General features: G+C 35.1%; 3 protein-coding genes and 1 pseudogene across 6 annotated transcripts in view; 2 read left to right on the plus strand and 2 right to left on the minus strand.

Moving 5' to 3' along the window:
• On the minus strand, positions 971-3,359 carry LOC104739169 (transcription factor bHLH89-like). Its single transcript, XM_010459436.2, has 4 exons — positions 2,949-3,359; positions 1,935-2,720; positions 1,434-1,841; positions 971-1,341 (listed from the first exon to the last, which is right to left on the minus strand). Exons 2-4 carry the CDS (start codon positions 2,691-2,693, stop codon positions 1,219-1,221), a joined length of 1,290 nt encoding a protein of 429 aa, XP_010457738.1. The 5' UTR covers positions 2,694-2,720; positions 2,949-3,359; the 3' UTR covers positions 971-1,218.
• LOC104739170 lies at positions 5,006-10,160 on the plus strand (annotated as a pseudogene).
• LOC104739171 lies at positions 11,310-14,689 on the minus strand. Of its 4 annotated transcripts, XM_010459438.2 has the most exons (11): positions 14,472-14,678; positions 14,268-14,356; positions 13,994-14,062; positions 13,842-13,902; positions 13,279-13,522; positions 12,820-13,187; positions 12,439-12,739; positions 12,112-12,345; positions 11,853-12,010; positions 11,702-11,764; positions 11,310-11,599 (listed from the first exon to the last, which is right to left on the minus strand). In XM_010459438.2, the coding sequence occupies exons 3-11, from the start codon at positions 14,038-14,040 to the stop codon at positions 11,498-11,500; spliced, it is 1,578 nt and encodes a 525-aa protein (XP_010457740.1). In that variant the 5' UTR covers positions 14,041-14,062; positions 14,268-14,356; positions 14,472-14,678; the 3' UTR covers positions 11,310-11,497. The 4 variants fall into 4 exon arrangements, with proteins under 4 accessions (XP_010457740.1, XP_010457739.1, XP_019091939.1 ...); XM_010459437.2 differs by lacking the exon at positions 14,268-14,356; XM_019236394.1 differs by lacking the exon at positions 14,268-14,356 and having other exon boundaries at positions 11,311-11,599; positions 13,998-14,062; positions 14,472-14,689.
• LOC104739173 (myb-related protein Myb4-like) overlaps positions 18,376-19,382 on the plus strand; it is a 2,125-nt gene continuing 1,118 nt past the window's right edge. The window contains exons 1-2 of the mRNA XM_010459442.2: positions 18,376-18,602; positions 18,706-18,835. Coding sequence (XP_010457744.1) covers positions 18,470-18,602; positions 18,706-18,835 — 263 coding nt within the window. The 5' untranslated portion in view covers positions 18,376-18,469. The remainder of the gene's footprint in view (positions 18,603-18,705; positions 18,836-19,382) is intronic.

The raw sequence follows: 19,382 nt of genomic DNA on the forward strand, positions 1-19,382 counted from the left end.
AAAAAAAAAAAAAAAAAAAAAAAAAAAGGCAAAGTCAAGTCAAGCTAGAAAGAAAAGTTATTAGTATATATATATATATATATATATTTTTTTTTTATAAAGTTTTAAGGAGTGCATGCTCTGCATCCATATTCCCTTGGTTATTTGATGGGCTGAAATATTTATCATCGAGATTTTGTGAGGTAGTTAACGATACGTCTGCATCCCAGCGGACTATGAACCGATCAACCTGCAGAATTTATAGTTGAATTAATACAGAACCATTTATGATCACAGGAGAAGGGTTTGATATGTTATGACTTATGAACCTTAACGGCTTTAGCATCGACATGACCGAGCATAACTGATGCTATTTTCTCTGTATATAAAAGTTCATACGTATTCTCGTCGGAAGAAAATGTTCTAGCTGTCGTAGCTTCACGTATTGGATTGATAGCTGATTAGCCACCTTGACAATGACACACTCGAAAGGATTGGATGTAAAAACTACGATCCAATCATATTTCTCTGATATGCTTAAGAGTGTAATGAGATTAAATTATGCATTACGTCACTGATGATGTTTCTCCTTATTCCTTATCAGTATTAATACCATTTACTACTACTCTATCTGTTTATGTCTTATATCTCGTACAAGTCTGTTTCAATATAAATGTTGTTCTGATAGTAGTTTTATGTAAACAAAAAAAATAAATTGATTTATGAACATTCCTCTGTTTAATTATTGTAGTTAAGAAATAGACAGATTAGATGCTTTTAGTCAAATCTTACACTATTTTTCAAAGTGACACTTGTTACAAAATGAAAGGGGTAAACTCGAATAAATTGCTCTAACCATAAAGCACTCGGCAGAATTTAAACAGACTTAACTTGGGCCGAACTAACAACATTATTGGGCTTTACCAGAAAGAGGCCCAACCGAAAACTAACCCTGAGCCAAAACGCAGCTCAACCCTAGCTGTAAACCCGACGACCAAAAGTCAACAATCAAGAACTCAAAACTTATGTTTAAGACTTAAAGATGAACAAAAGATGGAACTCTCACTCTCTCAAATATATTGTAGAATCAAAAAACCCTAAAAAGGGGGAAAAACAGAGGCATAGCTAAGCTACAAATCCCACATTGCTAAAAGAACAAAAGTGCGAAAATATTACTACTAATGTGATTATTAAAAACATCCATAATTAAAAGTAATAACCAGCTAGATGAAAAACGCATTAATCACTGGAGTAGCAGTGGTAGCCATTATTCATCGAAAGAGCTTCCATGTATTGTTTCTCCAGCACTTCCATTACTCTGTCTGCTATGGCACTTGCATAAACACTTGATCCTTTACAAATCTGTTCATCACAATTAGTTACTCTAATAAGTTCTTATTTTGAGTCTGATTATTAAGGATTAAAATTGAAAAAAAAAAGAATATGAGAAAAACCTTGGTGTTGAACAAGAAGCTGTGGTGTTCACCGATCTGTGCACCAGCTACATGGTGAAGATCAAGCTGAAGCTGGTCAATGACTTTGGATACGAACAACAAACTATTGATTTTCTTCTTCTGCACGATCTTTATCGTAACTTCATCGTCTATGATACGTACATCAACCTCAGTGAACTTTGATTTCCTCTTGAGCCACGAGCATCTCAAGGCATTGTTCTTCTTATTGATCGAACTCTGTTCAACCACTTCGCTTTGAGCCTTGAAGTTCTCATCAACAACGTCGTCTCCTTCCCTCTTCAGCCGCTTTATTCTTTTCTTTTCCACTAGCATCTTGAACTCATCGATCGTCCTTAACAACTCTTTGATGTAATCTATGGCTTCTCCCACGATTGATGCTCTGTCATTCTACATATATAATTCAAGAAATAAGGGTTTTAGATTGTAAAGTTAATTACTTGAAAGAGAAGTAATTAAGTAGTATATTAGTATGAAGAAGACCTTGGTGGGATTTGGAATTAGACTCCTTAAGTCACCAAAGCGGTCTTTGAAGTGAACTCTTCTCTCGCGTTCGGTAGGGAAAATTTTCCGCTTTTTCGATCCTCTCCCTTTACGGTTAAGACCAACGTCGAGGTTGTTGTTTTCTTCGTCATACAACAAATTCACACCTTGGTTTGTCTCAGCTTGATCTTGATCAACTCCAAGAAAAGTGCCATTAGGATGCTGCAAAGGGAAATTCAGATGGAAGAGCGGGTCATAGGCAGAGACAGAGGAAGATGTCATCATAATGTCTTGGAGGCACGGGTTTGCGAAAGGCGGAAGTGAGGATCTAGGCAGTTGCAAGAGACTGAGTAGGTCAGGAGTTGTATGGTTAGGACCTAGATTCACAAACTCTTGGTAACCATTGTCCCAGTTATTCGACTGTTGCGCATATGAGGAAGGATCTTGAAGTAGTGTTTGGTGCATCGAACTCTGGAATTGATGATGTTCACAGTTAGGAGGAGTAGCATTGATGTGAAGCTGATGAACATGAGCTGAGGCAGAGGCAGCAGCTAGAGAAGGGTCTTGTGGGCTGAGGTGGAGCTCAGAGAGATCTTCAAGACTGCAGTTGCTGTTGTTGTTGCTACCGACGACCGTGATGGCTGGTGGTGGCTCGGACGGAGAGACACTTCTCTCAGCCGTCAGTTCTCCCGGAGCATTTGGATCAAAACAACCAATTTCTTCAAACATGCCTCCTCCTCCTCCTCCTCCTCCTTCCATGAAAAAGGTCTAGAATTGTTTCAAAATCTGCAAACGTATTACATAATTATGATTTCCGGTAAAATTATAAATAGAGAGAGCTTATTAGAACCTAAACTCGAACAAATCTGCTCTAACCATCTTTATAATCAACTTGTTTAAAAAGCTCAAGTAGATTCTTGTAATATATAAAGATCAGCTATATATATACATCATATATACTAAAAAAGTTATTAGAAAATAAATGAATAATAAAAAGAAGATAATTATTGTTACCGTCGTTGGCTGATGAATTCTCGGAAGAACCTTTATTTTTTTCGGATTAGAGCATCCAGAACTCACGCGAAGAAGAGAAATGCAAAAACAAGTCTCTCTCTCTCTCTTTTTTTTTTAAATGCCTATACGTTTGCAAGTTGAGAGTACAATAAAAAGAGAGGAAGGAAGCTGATAAAGATTATTTATAAAAAAAAAATGTAAAATTGCATAGAATTACATATGCTATTTATTTTTTGGTCGATGAGGGGACAAAAAAAAATGTTAATTTCAAAACAAACTCTTTTTATCGTTCAGTTCTTCTTATCCGTCTAGTTTGATAGTAGAACTGTATAATTGAAAAATATGATTACCCATTTTGGTTCTGCAAATTCTATGAACTTAAAGTAAATGACATGTCCATATTTCTTTTCATTTTTTGTTTTGTTTGATAAACAATGTTACACACGCATATATACATGTATGTAATTTATGTATCACATATATATATATAGTATTAGTTGTTGTGTTATAGTAGAGTGGGTATATATATATAACACAAGGGAGTGTTTTGTATTTGTGGTTGGAACATGAAAATAATCACTGAAGAGTGGGGGGCACAAAAGACCGGCCGGTGATTAGTTACAGTCTGCAAAAGTTCCATGACGGATGATGATGGGTCCCATCACGATTCTCTCAGGGTTTAGGGGCATTCCCGTCTTTTCTGTTTTCGAGATATTAATTAAAGAAGATGCTTCTTTCCTATTAACAATATAGTTTTCCTTTTCTTTCCTTCTTGCTGCTAACAAACAAGGTGGGAGTCAAGTCAAACAAACAAAGAAGATTCAGCTTTTTGTACAAACATTTGTGTGTAAGACTGACTTCTCTGATTCATACTTCTGATCTATTACAGTGACCAGGACGATATTTTTTTTTGTACATGAAATAAGTAAAATAATAATTTTTTTGTCAAGGGTTTAGTAATTAAGGGACACTAGCTAGCTATTATTATTTTTATTATTGTTATTATTCATTTCTTATCGTTCTTCTTGTTTGTTGGGTCATGCAATGTGTGTGTTTTGTTGTTTCCAATGGCAAAAAAACTCAAACAGCTGAATTTTCTCTTTTGTGAAAAAAATATTAGAGCTTCGGGGGTCCCACGTGATGACGTAAGATGCAAAATTGAAAGAGAAAAAAAAAGAAAGAAACATTAATTTTGTAGAAAATTAAATCATGCTGTAGGGTAAAACGGTATTTTAATCATGCTGTAGTCGGATATATCCGCGGATCCCGGGTCGGGTCTGAAATTTTGCAACCTGAAATGAATCTACTCATGTCCTTTAAATATTTAAATCTTGTCTTTCTACGTAAAATAATCTATTGGTCTGGTGGTCAATGAATTAACGTAAAATCATGAAAGTTTCACGAGTTCGACCAGTCTCGAACTCAAATTCAAATGGTCAGCAGAATAATAATTTGAATAATAATTCAAATTCAAATTAAAATGAAAGCTATAATTCAAATGGTCAGCAGAATAAGTACATAGTTGACTGGTCGTGCCTTTTGAGTGTTTCCGTATCAAAAAGGTAATTCATTCCAATCACTTTTACGTCATAGTTATACTAATTATGTTAATTTATTTTAGTCATTAAACTATCAGAATTTTTTAAAAAAAAAATAGTATTTCTGGAAAATAATATAAAAATGTGTATTTTTGAAATTTTTCCTAAAATATATAAAAAAATATATAGAACGAATAAATTTTATATTTGTCAATAATACATTTTATTTATTCAAAATCATGAATGATAATGTGAAAATAGTTATTTATAAAATTTGATGAAAGTTAAATTTCTAAAATAATTTAATTAGAAAAGTTATAATTATCTTTTATAGTTATAATTATCTTTTACAATTCATAATTTATATAGTTTCAGCTATCAATGTAGATTTAAAATATAGATTAATATATATTATTAAATTTTTATTTAATTACAAATAAATATTATTTTTAAAAAAATAAATGTTAAATGAACAGATAGTTTGAAACCTTGTTTTTATGTATATAATTTTATTTTGCCCAAGAAAAAGATATGCCACAAGCGGCAGAGTCGCGAGAGATCCGACGGCTGAAAAGAAAGTAGTCTATTGGAGAACATATCTCAACACTTAATAAGAGTCTCTTGATGCTAACCCTAAATGTTTCTTCCGCAAATCTCCAGTTTTCTCCCTCCCCGCTAACCATGGGAAATTTCGGTAAGTTATTTATCTAGAGTTATTTTGTTTTAATTTATCTCAATTTGTTTGTTTGTTTACCCAGATTTGGATCTGAAAAAAAAGTTACACACTTGTGTCACAGATTTTGAAAGATGCCGATTGTGAGTTTACAAACCATGGATCTCAGACCAACCTCGATTCCATCTTTAGGCATAATACGGTTAATTTTTCCTTCAAAGAAGAAATCATCTCCCTGTGAAATTTATTATGTTGATTGTGAGTTTACAACTGCTAATTTTCATTGCAAGTTATTTTGTTTTAATTTATCTCAATTCGTATTTCAATATTATTATTTCTGGTTTGTGTGTCCAGATTTGGATCCGAAAGAGAAGTTATTTCACTTGGAGTTGGAGTTGAATTGTAGACATTGGTCTTACAATGGATCTCAGACCAGCCTCGATTCCATGTTTAAGCATTTTATATTCATATTTTCGTTTTTGTTATTTTGTTTACAATGGATCTTTGTTATTTTGTTTTAATTTATCTCAATTCACATTTCAATTACTATTTTTGGTTTGTGTGTACAGAAAGAGTAGTTATTCCACTTGGAGTTGTAGGCACATATTTTGAAAGATGTAGACATTGGTCTTACAATGGATCGATTCCATGTTTAAGCATTTTATTGTCAATTTTTTGGAATCTTTGATTGCGAGTTATTTTGTTTTAATTTATCTCAATTCGTATTTTAATTATTATTTTTTGGATCCAAGTTATTCCCACTTGGAGTTGTAGGCACATATTTTGAAAGATGTAGACATTGGTCTTACAATGGATTTGAGACCAGCCTCGATTCCATGTTTAAGTATTCTATTGTCAATTTTTTTGTTCAAATGTCTCTTTGTTTCAGATTTGGATCCAATGACCCACACAAGGCACATATTTTGGAAGATGTAGACGGTGACCTTCAGGAAGTTAACAACGAGATGCACTTCTCAACTTGGATCAATTTTCCGAAGTTTTTCCGCACAAAAAAAAGTTTACCAAGGTCTTTCAGGGATTTATTGATGCGTACGGGTAAGCTTCTCCTTTTTATTTATTTTGACAGTATCCTTTTAAAGGATTAGCGGATAGTTGTATAGTCTTAAGCTTTTGCCTCTGACACACACACACACTCGTTAGTAAATATGAATTTTCTTTTGGTTGAAGTGTTTTTTAACTTTGTATTTGCTTTGAATTTTTACTGTAAGCTGTGTTATCCTTAATCCACCCAACTGCTGCTACACGCAAACATTCTTGCTTACATATATTTACTGATGCAATGTGCATTTGCGCTTAGTGTTTTGTCTCTCGAATTTCACTGATCTCCTTTTTTTATCACCACATTGCAGGGTAGCCCAATCAAAGTGTATTCACAATTGTTACCTTCCCCTTCTGTTTGGTGACTGGGGTCATGAAATCTTCTGTCTGGCAACTATCTAGCCAGTTAATATACGTAACTCACTCGCAGCATCTCTATGTTCTTTTACAGATGTCATTGCTATGCATTTAAAGTTTCTAACAATCGTTTGGTTGGAGATAATTGAAAGTAGTACTCATGGAGATCAATAGTTATTCTCTCTCAGCTAGTAAGGACTTCTTTCTTCTTTCACTGCGTAAGATTGCTCTTGTCTATTAGAAAGCGCCCTCACAGTGTCTCTTTCTAGTGTTGTCTTTCTGCTTGAGCCTTCTTTTTAATTTGTCATTTTTACTACTTTCTTTTAATTTCTCATTTTTATTTTTATTTTTTTGGTTAAAATAATGCCTCTTATACACTTTTGCACAAAAAAAAGCCGAATCCCTAAGTTCTCTCTTCTTACTTTTTTTTTCACACATTTACAGCCGAATCCCTATTTCTCTTCTCCCTAGTTTTCATTTGTTAGGTTTTCAATCGGAATATGTGGGAGACTAAAAGTAGTAGAGTTTATGGTCTGAGTTTTCACCCTACGAAACCATGGATTCTTGCGAGCTTGGGCAGTGGTGCGATCCAGCTCTGGGATTACCAGAAGCGTAATTTGATCAAGACATTTGAGGAGCATGAAGAATCCGTATCCGTGCGTAGTGTTCAATTCCATAAGTCAAAGCCCTTCTTCGTCTACTCGGGAGGTATGCTTTATCTATTTTTTGCTCTGTGGCTCTTAGTAGATGATGATTGACAATGTAGTCTAAGCTTGATATATAGGCAAGATCTGAGATCCTGTTTGGGATTCTTCTTCAATACAGTTATGCTTCTATAATATTGCAGGGGATGATAGCAAGGTCAAAGTTTGGAACTACGAGACAGGCAAATCTTTTTTAACTCTAGAGGGGCATAAGGATTGTCTCCGCACAGTTCAGTTTCACCATAGTCGACGATGGATTGTGAGTGCTAGTGATGATACCACTGTCCGCATATGGAACTGGCGGATAAAATTGAACCGGCCGAGAAAATCTTGTATTTTTGTTTTGGATGATCACAATCATTCTGTCATGTGTGCGTCGTTCCATCCAAAAGAGGATGACCTTGTCTTAAGTGCTTCTTTAGATCAGACCGTTCGTGTATGGGATATTGGTGGGGGCATCCCTGTAGTCAAGCACACCCTTGTTCATCATGGAGGAGTCAATTGGGCTTCTTTTCATCCCACTCTTCCTCACATAGTCTCGGGTTCAGTAGACTCTCAAGTAAAGCTGTGGCCTATTGATGGTATTTATCTTTCTTTCTTTACATGAAAGTTGTTGACTAACCATCGTCTGTCCACTGATCTGCAAATTTTTGTAATGGAGTTGACGTAATAAATGTGTTCTTTTCAATTTTTTTTGCAGAAACTGAAGCTTCTGAGTTAGCCACTCTGCGTGGTCATGGTGATACTGTTTCATCTGTTATGTTTGCAAGACAGGACATCATTGTATCCAGCTCCAAGGATAAGAGCATTCGTGTTTGGGATGCTACCAAGCGAACTGAAATCCAAACTTTCAGCTATGCCCATTATCGATTCAGGATTCTGACAGTTCACCCTGAGGTTGGTTTACTGGCAGCGGGACATGGCAAGGGGATGATCTTGTTCAAACTTTGGAGAAAACGTCCTGCATTTGCTTTGAGTGGTGATTCACTGTTCTATGTCAAAGATGGATTTTTGCGGCTCTACAAATATTCAACTCAAAGAGATTCACAAGTTATTCCTATAGGGCGTCCTGGTACTCCAAGATTGAACCAAAATCCTAGGACTCTCTCTTACAGTCTGAAGGAACTTGCAGTTTTGATCTGCTCCCATCTTCTTGGAGGTTCTTACGAGTTGTACATCATACCAAAAGAAGATGTCCTTGGCAGGAGTGACGTTGTGATAGATGCAAAGAGGGGTGAAGGTGGTTCTTACCGTATTCATTGCCCCTAATCGATTTGCGGTTCTTAAAAGCACCACAGAGGTTCAAGTCATGAATCTAGAGAACGAGGTTGTTAGAAGGAGTTCTCTGCCCTTTCCCGTAGATGCTATCTTTTATGCTGGGATTGGAAAGTTGCTTTGTAGTTCCGAGGATAGAGTGGTTCTCTTCGATCCTCAGCGAAGCCGTGTTCTTGGTGAACTCCATACACTTTCTTTGGTTAGACATGTTGTTTGGGCGAATGATATGGAGAGTGTTGCTTTGCTCAGCAGATATGCAATAACTATTGCGAGCAAAAAACTTGTCCTCCAGTGCACACTTAAAGAGCCAATACCTGTGAAAAGCGGAGCATGGGACGACAATGGTGCCTTTATGTACACCTCTTTAACTGATATCAAGTACTGGCGTCCTGATGGAGTTAGCAAAACCATCCAAGCCATTGATGTCCCAATCTATATCACCAAGGTTTCTCGAGATACAATCTTTTGTATCGACCAGGACGGGAAAAACAGTGCTATCACCATAAATGAACCCTCGGTAGTTTCCAAGAAAAGGAAAGCTGAGTCAGATGGAGATACCACAACCGCAAAGAATGACACCCAACCTTTCCCAGGGGAGGCCGACAACTCCAGAGCTAAGAGGAGAAAGATAGACGATAAATTTAGGTATTGCCCTCCTCTAGTCATTGCTTTTTAACTGCTTTTAGGTTCAATCTCAAGTTTCTTGGTTGTTAACAATGCAAATCTTTTCTTTCAGTGAGACACCCACGGAGATATCCTGGGACATGGAAAATGCTCCGGTTCCTTCAGGTTTTCCCCCGGAGAATGTTTATCCAAACATTCTGCATTCATTGAGAGAAGCAAATTTCAGGGGTCCTGTAAAGATTACTGGATATGTAGGCTATCTCGATTCACATGTTCCTGCTGGTCTTGACCCGAGAATTAAAATCAAGCTGGCGCATCTATATAATAGTGAGTTTGTATCATTTGGTTTTGTTTTTTGTTTTCTTGCTTAAAATGACATCAGGTTTTTCTTTTCTTTCAAGGACCGGCCAATACAAAAGATAATCAAGCTGCAGATTGGGAGCTCATTGATGAGATTGAAAATTGGCTTAAAAAAAAGAAAACAGCGAGAAATATAATGTTCATTACTGGTGACTGTGGTTTCAGTTCCGTCGTTCAAGATTTGAAGAAAGCCGGTCATAACATACTCTTAGCTTATGTTCAGGGGGTAGAGAAAAACACATCAGCAGAGATCAGGAAGCTTGCAGATTTCTTTTGGGAATGGAGACTTCATTGGTCATATACCAGACGGCCTTAGTGCCGCTGAGAGAAAGGTGAAAAGGCACGCAGATCACAAGAAGAAAATGATGAACAAGATCAGCCCTGGGAGGAAGATGAGGAAGGATAAGAAGAGGAAGGAGAAGAAGAGGGAGGAGAAGGAGAGGAAGGAGAAGGAGAAGGGAGGATGCTGAGCGGTCTTAAGAATTTAGGTGAACCGATCGATCCCTTTCATGTCCTGCAAAAGTCGCAGAGGTCTTAAAATTCTGTTTGCTGCTTTTTGTTTTGTTAGACAGTAAAGACTTAGATGTTTGAGAGAAGAAAGGCAGACAGTAACTTTCAGGTTTCAGACATGTCTTCATTTACCCGACTTCTGAACGTTTGCTTTTATTATATCTCGAATTTTTAACTCGAACAGAGAGAACATACAATTGTCTTCTTCAAGTAATATTTCAAAGAAAACAAAATCCTAAATGGTCATGAAATTCATAGCCACAAGAAAACAAAATCGATACAAACAATATCCGTTAGAGGCTATGTTTTATATGACATTCATGTCTTTGCTTCCCACTTCAACCACCATCAACTTTCCTCTTACGTTTGGCCCCCTCGTCTCTTGAGGAATCCGGAGCATCACGTATACTCAGACGTTTCTCAGAATCCTCCTCATCACTTGATGTATCCGGACCAAGATAGTCTAGGATAGGAAAGCCACCATCGAACAGATTTGTCCAACGCCATACTAAGGCTGCAGTGTCAGTACGTGGCACTTGTTCCAGAGGGACGTCATCAGGCACTACCAGGAAAACATTGTAACCTCTGGATGTCAAAGTTTTCAAGAAGATTGAGAAAACCCGTGTCTTTCCCTGGGATGTCTTTAGCAACTACGAGGAAGTTTGTCTCGTTATGTTCTAGTTCGTCATGAAAACTACGGAATGCCCAGTAAAGTATGTTTGGTTCGTGGGGTCAGTAACAAATTTGTGATGAGTACTTAACCAGCAATGTTGACTGTTTGGTCTTGTTACAGCTTTTACAAGGGAAAAGAATGCTGAGATTGTCCCCCGCGGCAGATACACAGTATTGTTAATTTGTGACGACTTTCCTCTTTCATTATTTAATTTGGCGATCATTTCAAAAGTGCAAGGCCAACTGTTCTCATTGGATGGGTTGCTCAAAGTGCAAGGTCCCTTTGCCACACATCAAAAGGTACAAAGCGTCATAGCCGCTCACCATGTCTCCTGGTTACTAGGTTATGCTTCAGACGTATACCATGAGTATGGTTTGGGGGGAGCCTCTCTCTCAAACTGCAGTCCATGTCTGAGTTGTAGTTATTCGGAATTAATCGCGGTTTGCCTAAAAGTAAGCCCGTTGTTGGTGAAAATTGACTCAGTTGAAAACAATGGTACATCATTTTTTTTACTGTTGCCTGAAGCAACTCAGTGTTTGAGCCATTGTTTTTTTTTTAACTTGTAAAATTATGTCAGTGAAAAATAGGATTAACTTACTTTTTGTTTAAATGTATATAACCAGCATTTTAAGCAAACAAAATGAAAAATAAATAGTTCAAATTGAAAACATTGGCAGAAACGAAAACGAAGAGCTTCCAGGACTTATCACTCGAGTAAATTAACAACTTCACCACTCTTTCTTGCAGGTTAGAAATATTCAAGGCCTACGTCGAGCTCAACGATAAGTAAGACGTAAATGATTATGAAGATGACCAAATCCAGTCCGGTATGCTTTCCTCGTACGTACGGTCTTTGGAAAACTTTCTAGTACTTTGGCCTACAAGATATATACGTATAGTATACGGAACATGAACATTTTATAAGAAATCGGATGTTTTTCTTTGTTGAAAATCTATAATTATCATTAAGAAAAACTTGCCTTGAGGTGTAGCCTATGATAGTAGTGGTTCAAACTAATACTCCCAGGAACATCAACACCCTCCTGCTTGACAACGAATGGAAAAGGTTAAAGAGGTTGTTGCTCAAATGGTTAGACAACGTATTGATGATACAGAGGAGAGGATGCTTACATTGCTTGCATGTTTTTCGCTTGAGAGATGCTTCCTGAAATTTTCAAGGCTTTCGCACTCACAAAAGCAGTATTGGCAATAAAACATTTTGGTAGATTCACCCCTTTCACTGCACTTCTGAAGAACACTGCACTTCTGAAGAACGCGTCTTTGTGTCTCTGAAACAAGTGGAAAAGAAAAAGAAAAAATTAACTACAGCTCAGAAACAGCGTAATTAGTTTCAAACGTTACTGGTAATGAGGAGAGGACAAACAAACACCTGCAAGTAAGCTTTCCCAAAGCCACTCTGCAGAAGTGAGCAGGGCTGACATTTCGTAAGGCCTACATGAATAAGCCATAAAAAGGTTGTATTTCGTCCGTTGTTGTACCCGGGCAAGAATCTCTGAGAACGCAATTGTAGCCATAGTATCGGATATGAACATAATTGTAGCCGGAGGAGGATTATGTTTTTGCCACGTCATCAAATCTGCAAAGATGCGCTTGTATTGGATTTCTGTTTCAGTAACAGGAAAGCATGCGTCAGTAGAGATAGTTGAAATTTCAAACCCCTAAAAATTCCAGAGATGGATAACCAAAAGGGACTAACTGGGAGTGGTATGTGCAAGAGCGACTCCAGTGGAAGAGAGCCCTCGCAGGATGTGATCAGGGGTTTGTTTGTGGTCGCCGAAGGCAGTGATGGAGACAGGACCAGAGTAGCCTAGTTTCTTGAAAGCCACTTCCATACTCCGACGGACTTGACGAGCATCATAACCCTCGGGAATCGGACAGTCTATCATGTCCCACCACACCGCTATTTGAGCTGTCGCGTATTCAGGCGTCGCAGCATAGTTCTTTCCCCACATCCTCGTTACATCGTCAAGATCTGGATGTATAGGGTTCATAACCTCCTGCGAGTGGAAACAAACAGCTCAAATAGTATAGTATAGTTGGACAATGTACACGAGAGAGAGAGAGAGAGGATGCTTACTTGCACTGCATGCTTTCTTCTCGAGAGATGAGTCCTGAAACCCTTCAGGGTATGGCACTCGAAACAGCACGATTTGCAATAAAACTTGGCAGAAGATAATTCACTACTGCAGTTTTCCTCAACAAGTGCGCTTTTGGGCTCAAGTAAGCTTTCCCAGGTCCACTCTTTACAAGTAGCCAGCGTCGAGCATGCGCGAGTCCTTGATGGATAAACCAGAAAAAAGTCGTATTTCGTCTGCTGTTGTAGACGGGCCAGATCCCAAGAGAAGACTTCTCGCCACTGGTCGGATATGAGCATCATTGAAGCCGGAGGAGGATTATCATCTCGCCACTCCAGCATATTCGAATACATGAGTGAGTATATGCTTTCTGTTTCAGTCAATCAAAAGGCAAAGGGACTTAGATTTGTTGAAATTTTTAAACTCCTAAATTCAGAGATCGATATAGCAATTGGACTAACCGGGTTTGATGTGTGCAAGACCGACTCCGGTGGAAGAGAGCCCTTTCAGGATGTGATAAGGGGTTTGTCTTTGGTCGCCATACCCGGTGATGGAGACAGGACCCGAGTAGCCTCGTTTCTTCAACGCCCCTTCTATGCTCGGACGGACCCGACGAGCATCATAACCCTCGCGGGGAATCGGACAGCCCTTCATGTCCCACCACACCGCTATTTTAGCTGTCGCGTACTCAGGCTCCGCATTCATCTGAACCATTCTATCAACTTCAACAAATCACAGACACAGACACAAAGTTCTCGATCCGGTAGGGTTTCTACTACAAGTGTGATGTACTCCCCTATATATTCACCAAACTAGTGGGCCTAAATTAAAGCCCGTAAGTCTGGCTTTTCTGGCTTTTCTGTTGAAGTTGATAGACTTGCTTCTTCACAGCCATTGGAGTTAATTATAATATAATCCAGAATTATTCAAATGAAACCATACACTTGCACCAATGATTATACAATGAGAAGGGATAAGTATGGCTTTTAAGTCCTAAGAAGACGGTTAGAATGATAAGACATACCATATCGAAGGTCCCAAAATTTAATGGTCGTGTCATGGGATCCAGTGACAACTTGTGGATCCTGCAACATCACAGATCAAACTGAGTTATGATAAAAAAAAGATTCCAGAAGAAATCCAAATCAATAACAAGAAGTCCATATGAAAAGATACGTACGGTTGGACGAGTGAAAACAGAACAAACGGTGTTCTCTTTGCATCTTGGTACAAAATATCTCAGACCTGCAAATAAGCAAACATGGAAACTAAAGCATCAAAAGAGCAGCAATATACATATACTAAAAACTCACTATTTCATCATAAAAGCATCTAATGCAAAGAGAGATTACAAACCCTTATTTCCAAATCTCAGATAAAAAAATTCCAACAGAAACAATCCCAAAAGTTCTGAAAATTTTGAAAAGCCTAGAGAGCTGAGCTTTCTCATTCAAAGCAGTAGCAAACTATCCACGAGTGAAGTTAGCAGCAGCAGAAGCAAGTAAGATCTGATCAATTCCCAATTCTCAATTCCCAACTCTGCTAACATCATAGAACACTAATTTTGCTCACATCAATTCTCAATTCGTTGAATCCTAATTTTTGCTAACATAAAAATCCCAATTACAAATGAAATTCGGAGAGAGTTTCTTACCAGATAAGGAGATTGGAGCATCACTGAACCAAACTGTCCCATTTTGGCCACTTGAATCTCCGATTTGGTGAACGAACCCTAATTTTTGCTAACATAAAATCCCAATTACAAATGAAATCCTAATTTTTGCTAACAACACTGAACAAAACTGTCCGATTTTGGTCACTTGAATCTCCGACTTGGTGAACGGATCGTCACTTCTCGTTCGTCGTCGGAGAAAGAGAGAGAGAGAGGAGAGACGGAACCGAAGAAGAAGAAAAACAAATTGATTTTTTTTTTATATATATTAAAAGGTATCACCCAATAATTATTGGACACGTCGATAACTCCTATGGTCTCTTATTATTAAACACATTACAAAAAAAAAAAAATCACAATTGACAAGGAGAAACCGTACAACATAATTTTGAGAACTTGAGATAAGTTTGACGTTTCTTTTTGTCTTTAAGAAAGCTGTGAGCTTCACTATCTGAGGAAAGAGCTGGAATGGCTCCCTTTTTTTAGTCGTCGTGATGGCTCCGCAAGCGTTTGCAAATCTCAAAACTTTCCTCAATCTCACTTCATCCTAAGAAAATGAAATAAAGCGGTAATCATGTAAATCATATTTTGATCAAACAATTGATGAAGGAAGATTCATTCAATATTAAATGAATGAAGGAAAACTAAATGATTTTTATTTTATATTATATTAAAGGTATCACCCAACAATTATTGAATACGTCGATAAGTCTCTTAAATCATGAATAGCATGGATCTCTTAACACATTACAAAAAAAAAAATCACAATGTATTATAGAAATTGTAGATATACTAACTATAGAAAATTGGTAAGTATATAAAACAAATGCATAATCAATTGGTAAGGATACAATTCACTATGTAAATTGTTTCATCTAGTATTTTTATTCTTTCATAATAAACAAATCATTTTTAAAATTTTACAAATGATGCATATATTATAGATTATAATCAGTTTGAAATTTGTAGATTTGTAATTTCAATTATAGAAAGAAACAGTATGTTCTATAATTTTTTTTTACAAAAATATTTTAGTATTTATTTGTAAGATAATGGGATTAGTTTCTTTGAAGACATATTTTTAGTACCGCTTCCGGCCTCCATATCTCTAAGTATGACTCTGATGCTTAATATATCCATAGTGGTGTCTTCAAATTTAAATAAAACTAGGATATATCCCGTGCTTAAAGCACATACAACATTTTTTTTTTAAAAAATTGTAATATAATAATAATTATTATTGTTTTAATTTTTAAAAAGTTACTTTGTTTGAGATAATATTTATTTTTAATTGTTATGTAAATCTATTAGTCTATTTGAATACTAATTATTTTAGAATATTATAGTATCTTATTTTTGACGTATTATTACAGTTTTATATTGTTTGTTTGTTGTATTTGCATCATTATTTTGTGAAATATAAAATAGTAATTTTAATATTATAATTGTGAGCAAATAAAAATTATTAATTTATTATCTATATAAATTTAGTTTTATCAACCCGCCAATGTGAAAATTAAAATATACATTTTCATACATTGAGTAGTATATTTTTGTTTTAAAAAATTCAAATCACAACATATGCAGAAAATATGCATTTTATTAATTATAAGTATTATAAGAAAATTTCAAACAATTTGTAAATAAAATAAAATAAAGATGATAGGAGAACCATAATTAGAAATCTTAACAAAATCTTCGAATTTAGTTAATAAAAATAATTTATTGTATACTTGGATATAAAATCTTAGTTTTTAAAATTCTGATTGGTTTATATATTTAAAAAAAAAAATTAGTAATTTCGTCCATAATTTTTTAATATTTGATCTGTGAGTGTTTTTTATTTTTAATTAATTGTATTTACTTAAATTAGTTAATTAAGCTTAATTAATTTTTTCTAATGGCAATTGAATGTAATTTTTTACACATTTTAAGGTTAGTTTCATATTTATACTTCTCAATTAATATAGTAGGATGTAAGTTAATCTATAATGCAAATATGATAAACAAACAATAACAATATATATCAAACAAATAAAAATACTATGGTATTCAAAATCTTACATGATAAGGATTGTAATAAGATACCTAATTCTAATAAAAAAACGAGTAGTTTGTATATACGTTGACGAAATATAAATACATTGATCTTCTAAATATATTTGTTGGTATCTCAAGTTATTTTGTTTTAATTTATCTCAATTTGTATGTCTACTTTTTTTTGTCAGACCACAATTTAAACATAAGTGGTGTAGAGTTGAAGGTACACATTCTCAAATATTTAAATCATAACAACAGTTTTCCGATTCATACGCTCTATCTCACTTTTATACTCAGTTAATCTTATTCAACAGTTTTGTTGTTTAATCTAAAGGTAAACAATTGAAGAAAAAATCAATTAGAAAAAAACAAAAAAAAACAAAATATTAATAGTTGACTAAATGTCTAAAACAAGTTGTTTCTTTAGTGGACAAAAAAAGTGCATCTCTTTTAACACAAATGATAGTATAAGATTACAAGTCTTAATTTAGAATTCAGTTCATTGTTTAGGTTCATTCTCTTCTAAGATGCAATTTTCATGTTTTTCTTCACATTAATTCTTTTGATGGACATAAGAGCATTTTTTTTTGTAATATCTAATATTAAGTGATATATATTTAACCATTGTAAGACTGTAGTAAATATATTTTCAAAACATATTAATCTTAATTTTCTGGAATTGTTAATATAATTATGAAATATTAATAATATTATAATTTCTCTTATTAATTTTTTTTTTTTTAACAAACTAAAAAAAACTAATGCAGAATAACTCTCTGCTGCTAACCAGGTTTGTCCCGTTTTAGTTCCTATTTTAATCCTAACGACAACACATACGATCTTTAAAGATCGAACAAAACCAAAAAGATAAATTAAACACCCATTTATTAGTATTGGTTCCTATCATAATTTTGAAAAAAAAAAACACGAAATGGACTTATATAGATAGGTTTCGTAATTTTGAGACGGTAACATATATAATATAATATATGGATGGACCCATACATACTGTATCTCTTATTAATAATTGTTTTCCCTCCTTTATGACTTTATGAGGCTTGTTTTGGGCCTCAATAAATGTATCTGAAGTAGGGGTTATAACACGTTCCGTTATTTTGAGCCAGACACGGACACGACTCACGAGAGAGATAGAGAGGGCCTGAACCCAAAGAACACATCATCATCTGGACCCATATCAATCAATTAAGTAACGTACATTTTCGAAATCTTTGTTAACACGGAGTCGTCCCATCCAAATCCAAGGTGGTAATCATGATGTAAGTAAAATAATTAATTGCTTCATTATATCAAAATTTTGGCAAATGTACAACGAGAAAAACACATGATTTACTGTAATTTTTACCGTCACGATTACCACCTGGCATATTCTTCTTCATTGACTTAATTAATAGCGCGACTTCGTTTTTGACATATCTTATTTGGGCCTATAAAATCATTAATAAGCTTATCTAATCTTCGGCCCAGAGTATTTAATAAGCCTCTTTTGCCTAAACGGCTAAAAACACCTTCAGATGTACCATACCATTACTATTATTAAGTACCAAATTCAACTTTTATTTGTCTTTTCAAAATTGAAGATCTTTCATCTATATCTTCGCCCTATTTATTTCCTCGCAGAAAAGACTAAAACTTATAAATTCATAAAGATCAAAACAAGAAAAAAAAAAAGGTGAGAGATGACTATTCATTGAAAAAAATTAAAGGAAAAGAAGTTGGGAGCATTGATCTTTGTGTACTAAAATTAGAAAAATATATTTTTTTTTTGCCAGCTTGTCATTTTCCTATTGTCGCAATACCTTTCTCTCTCTCTTTATATATATATATTAACACACTAAAGCCATCGCCGCACACTACTTGCTCTCAACATTTTTGGCTTTCCTTTGCTTTCTTCACCAACACAAAATCTTCAAGAAAAAAAAATGGGGAGAAGACCATGCTGTGAGAAAATGGGATTGAAGAAAGGGCCATGGAGTGCTGAAGAAGATCAACTCTTGATCAATTATATTACTCTCCATGGCCATCCCAATTGGAGATCTCTCCCTAAATCTGCCGGTATATATTATTATCCTTTATTTTTCTTATCTTTTATGTATTTTCTAGAGTAAAGGTATTGTTTTTTGAATTGGTTTGGTGTTTTGTGTGAAATGATTATTAGGGCTACTTCGGTGTGGAAAAAGTTGCAGGCTCCGTTGGATTAATTATTTGAGACCAGACATCAAACGTGGCAATTTCACTTCTCTTGAAGAAGATACTATCATCAACTTACATCAAATCTTAGGCAACAGGTTCCTCCTACTTTTTATGCTATATTTTCGATTTTTAATTGTTTTTTTTCGGAACCATATATCAAAACAATACAATACTAGTATTTATTTAAGAAATCAATCCCTTTTTATTACTTTGGAAATATCATTTCTATTGTTTTTTTTTTCTTTCCGCTAGAAAAAAAAAAGAAAATAGTTTCTTTTAAGTTTTTTTTTTTGAGTGTGACTAGATTTACTCCAAAATCTTTCTGAAATATTACAGTACATCTGTGTGGGGCTCATAACCGAGAAGATTCCAACCCGTGATTGCCTTTGTCCACTAAATAATTTCGATTCTTTCTTTTACTTTTTTTTTTCTTTTAATTTTTTTATCACTACTAGACAAGATAGGCACATTCATCAGTGTAAAGACATGTGCACATTTTTCTTTAACTATACCACATGAGGTTCAATAGCTTCTCTGTTTGTTTTGTTCTCATTACAATGTAGTAGACGTATTAACATATTGATGAATTTTTATTCTTTCATTTATGTGACATTTTGCTTGATACTTTTTTTTTTTTTTTTT

This window comes from Camelina sativa, chromosome 14 (assembly GCF_000633955.1).
Source record: "Camelina sativa cultivar DH55 chromosome 14, Cs, whole genome shotgun sequence".
In the NCBI taxonomy this organism is placed as follows: Eukaryota; Viridiplantae; Streptophyta; class Magnoliopsida; order Brassicales; family Brassicaceae; genus Camelina; species Camelina sativa.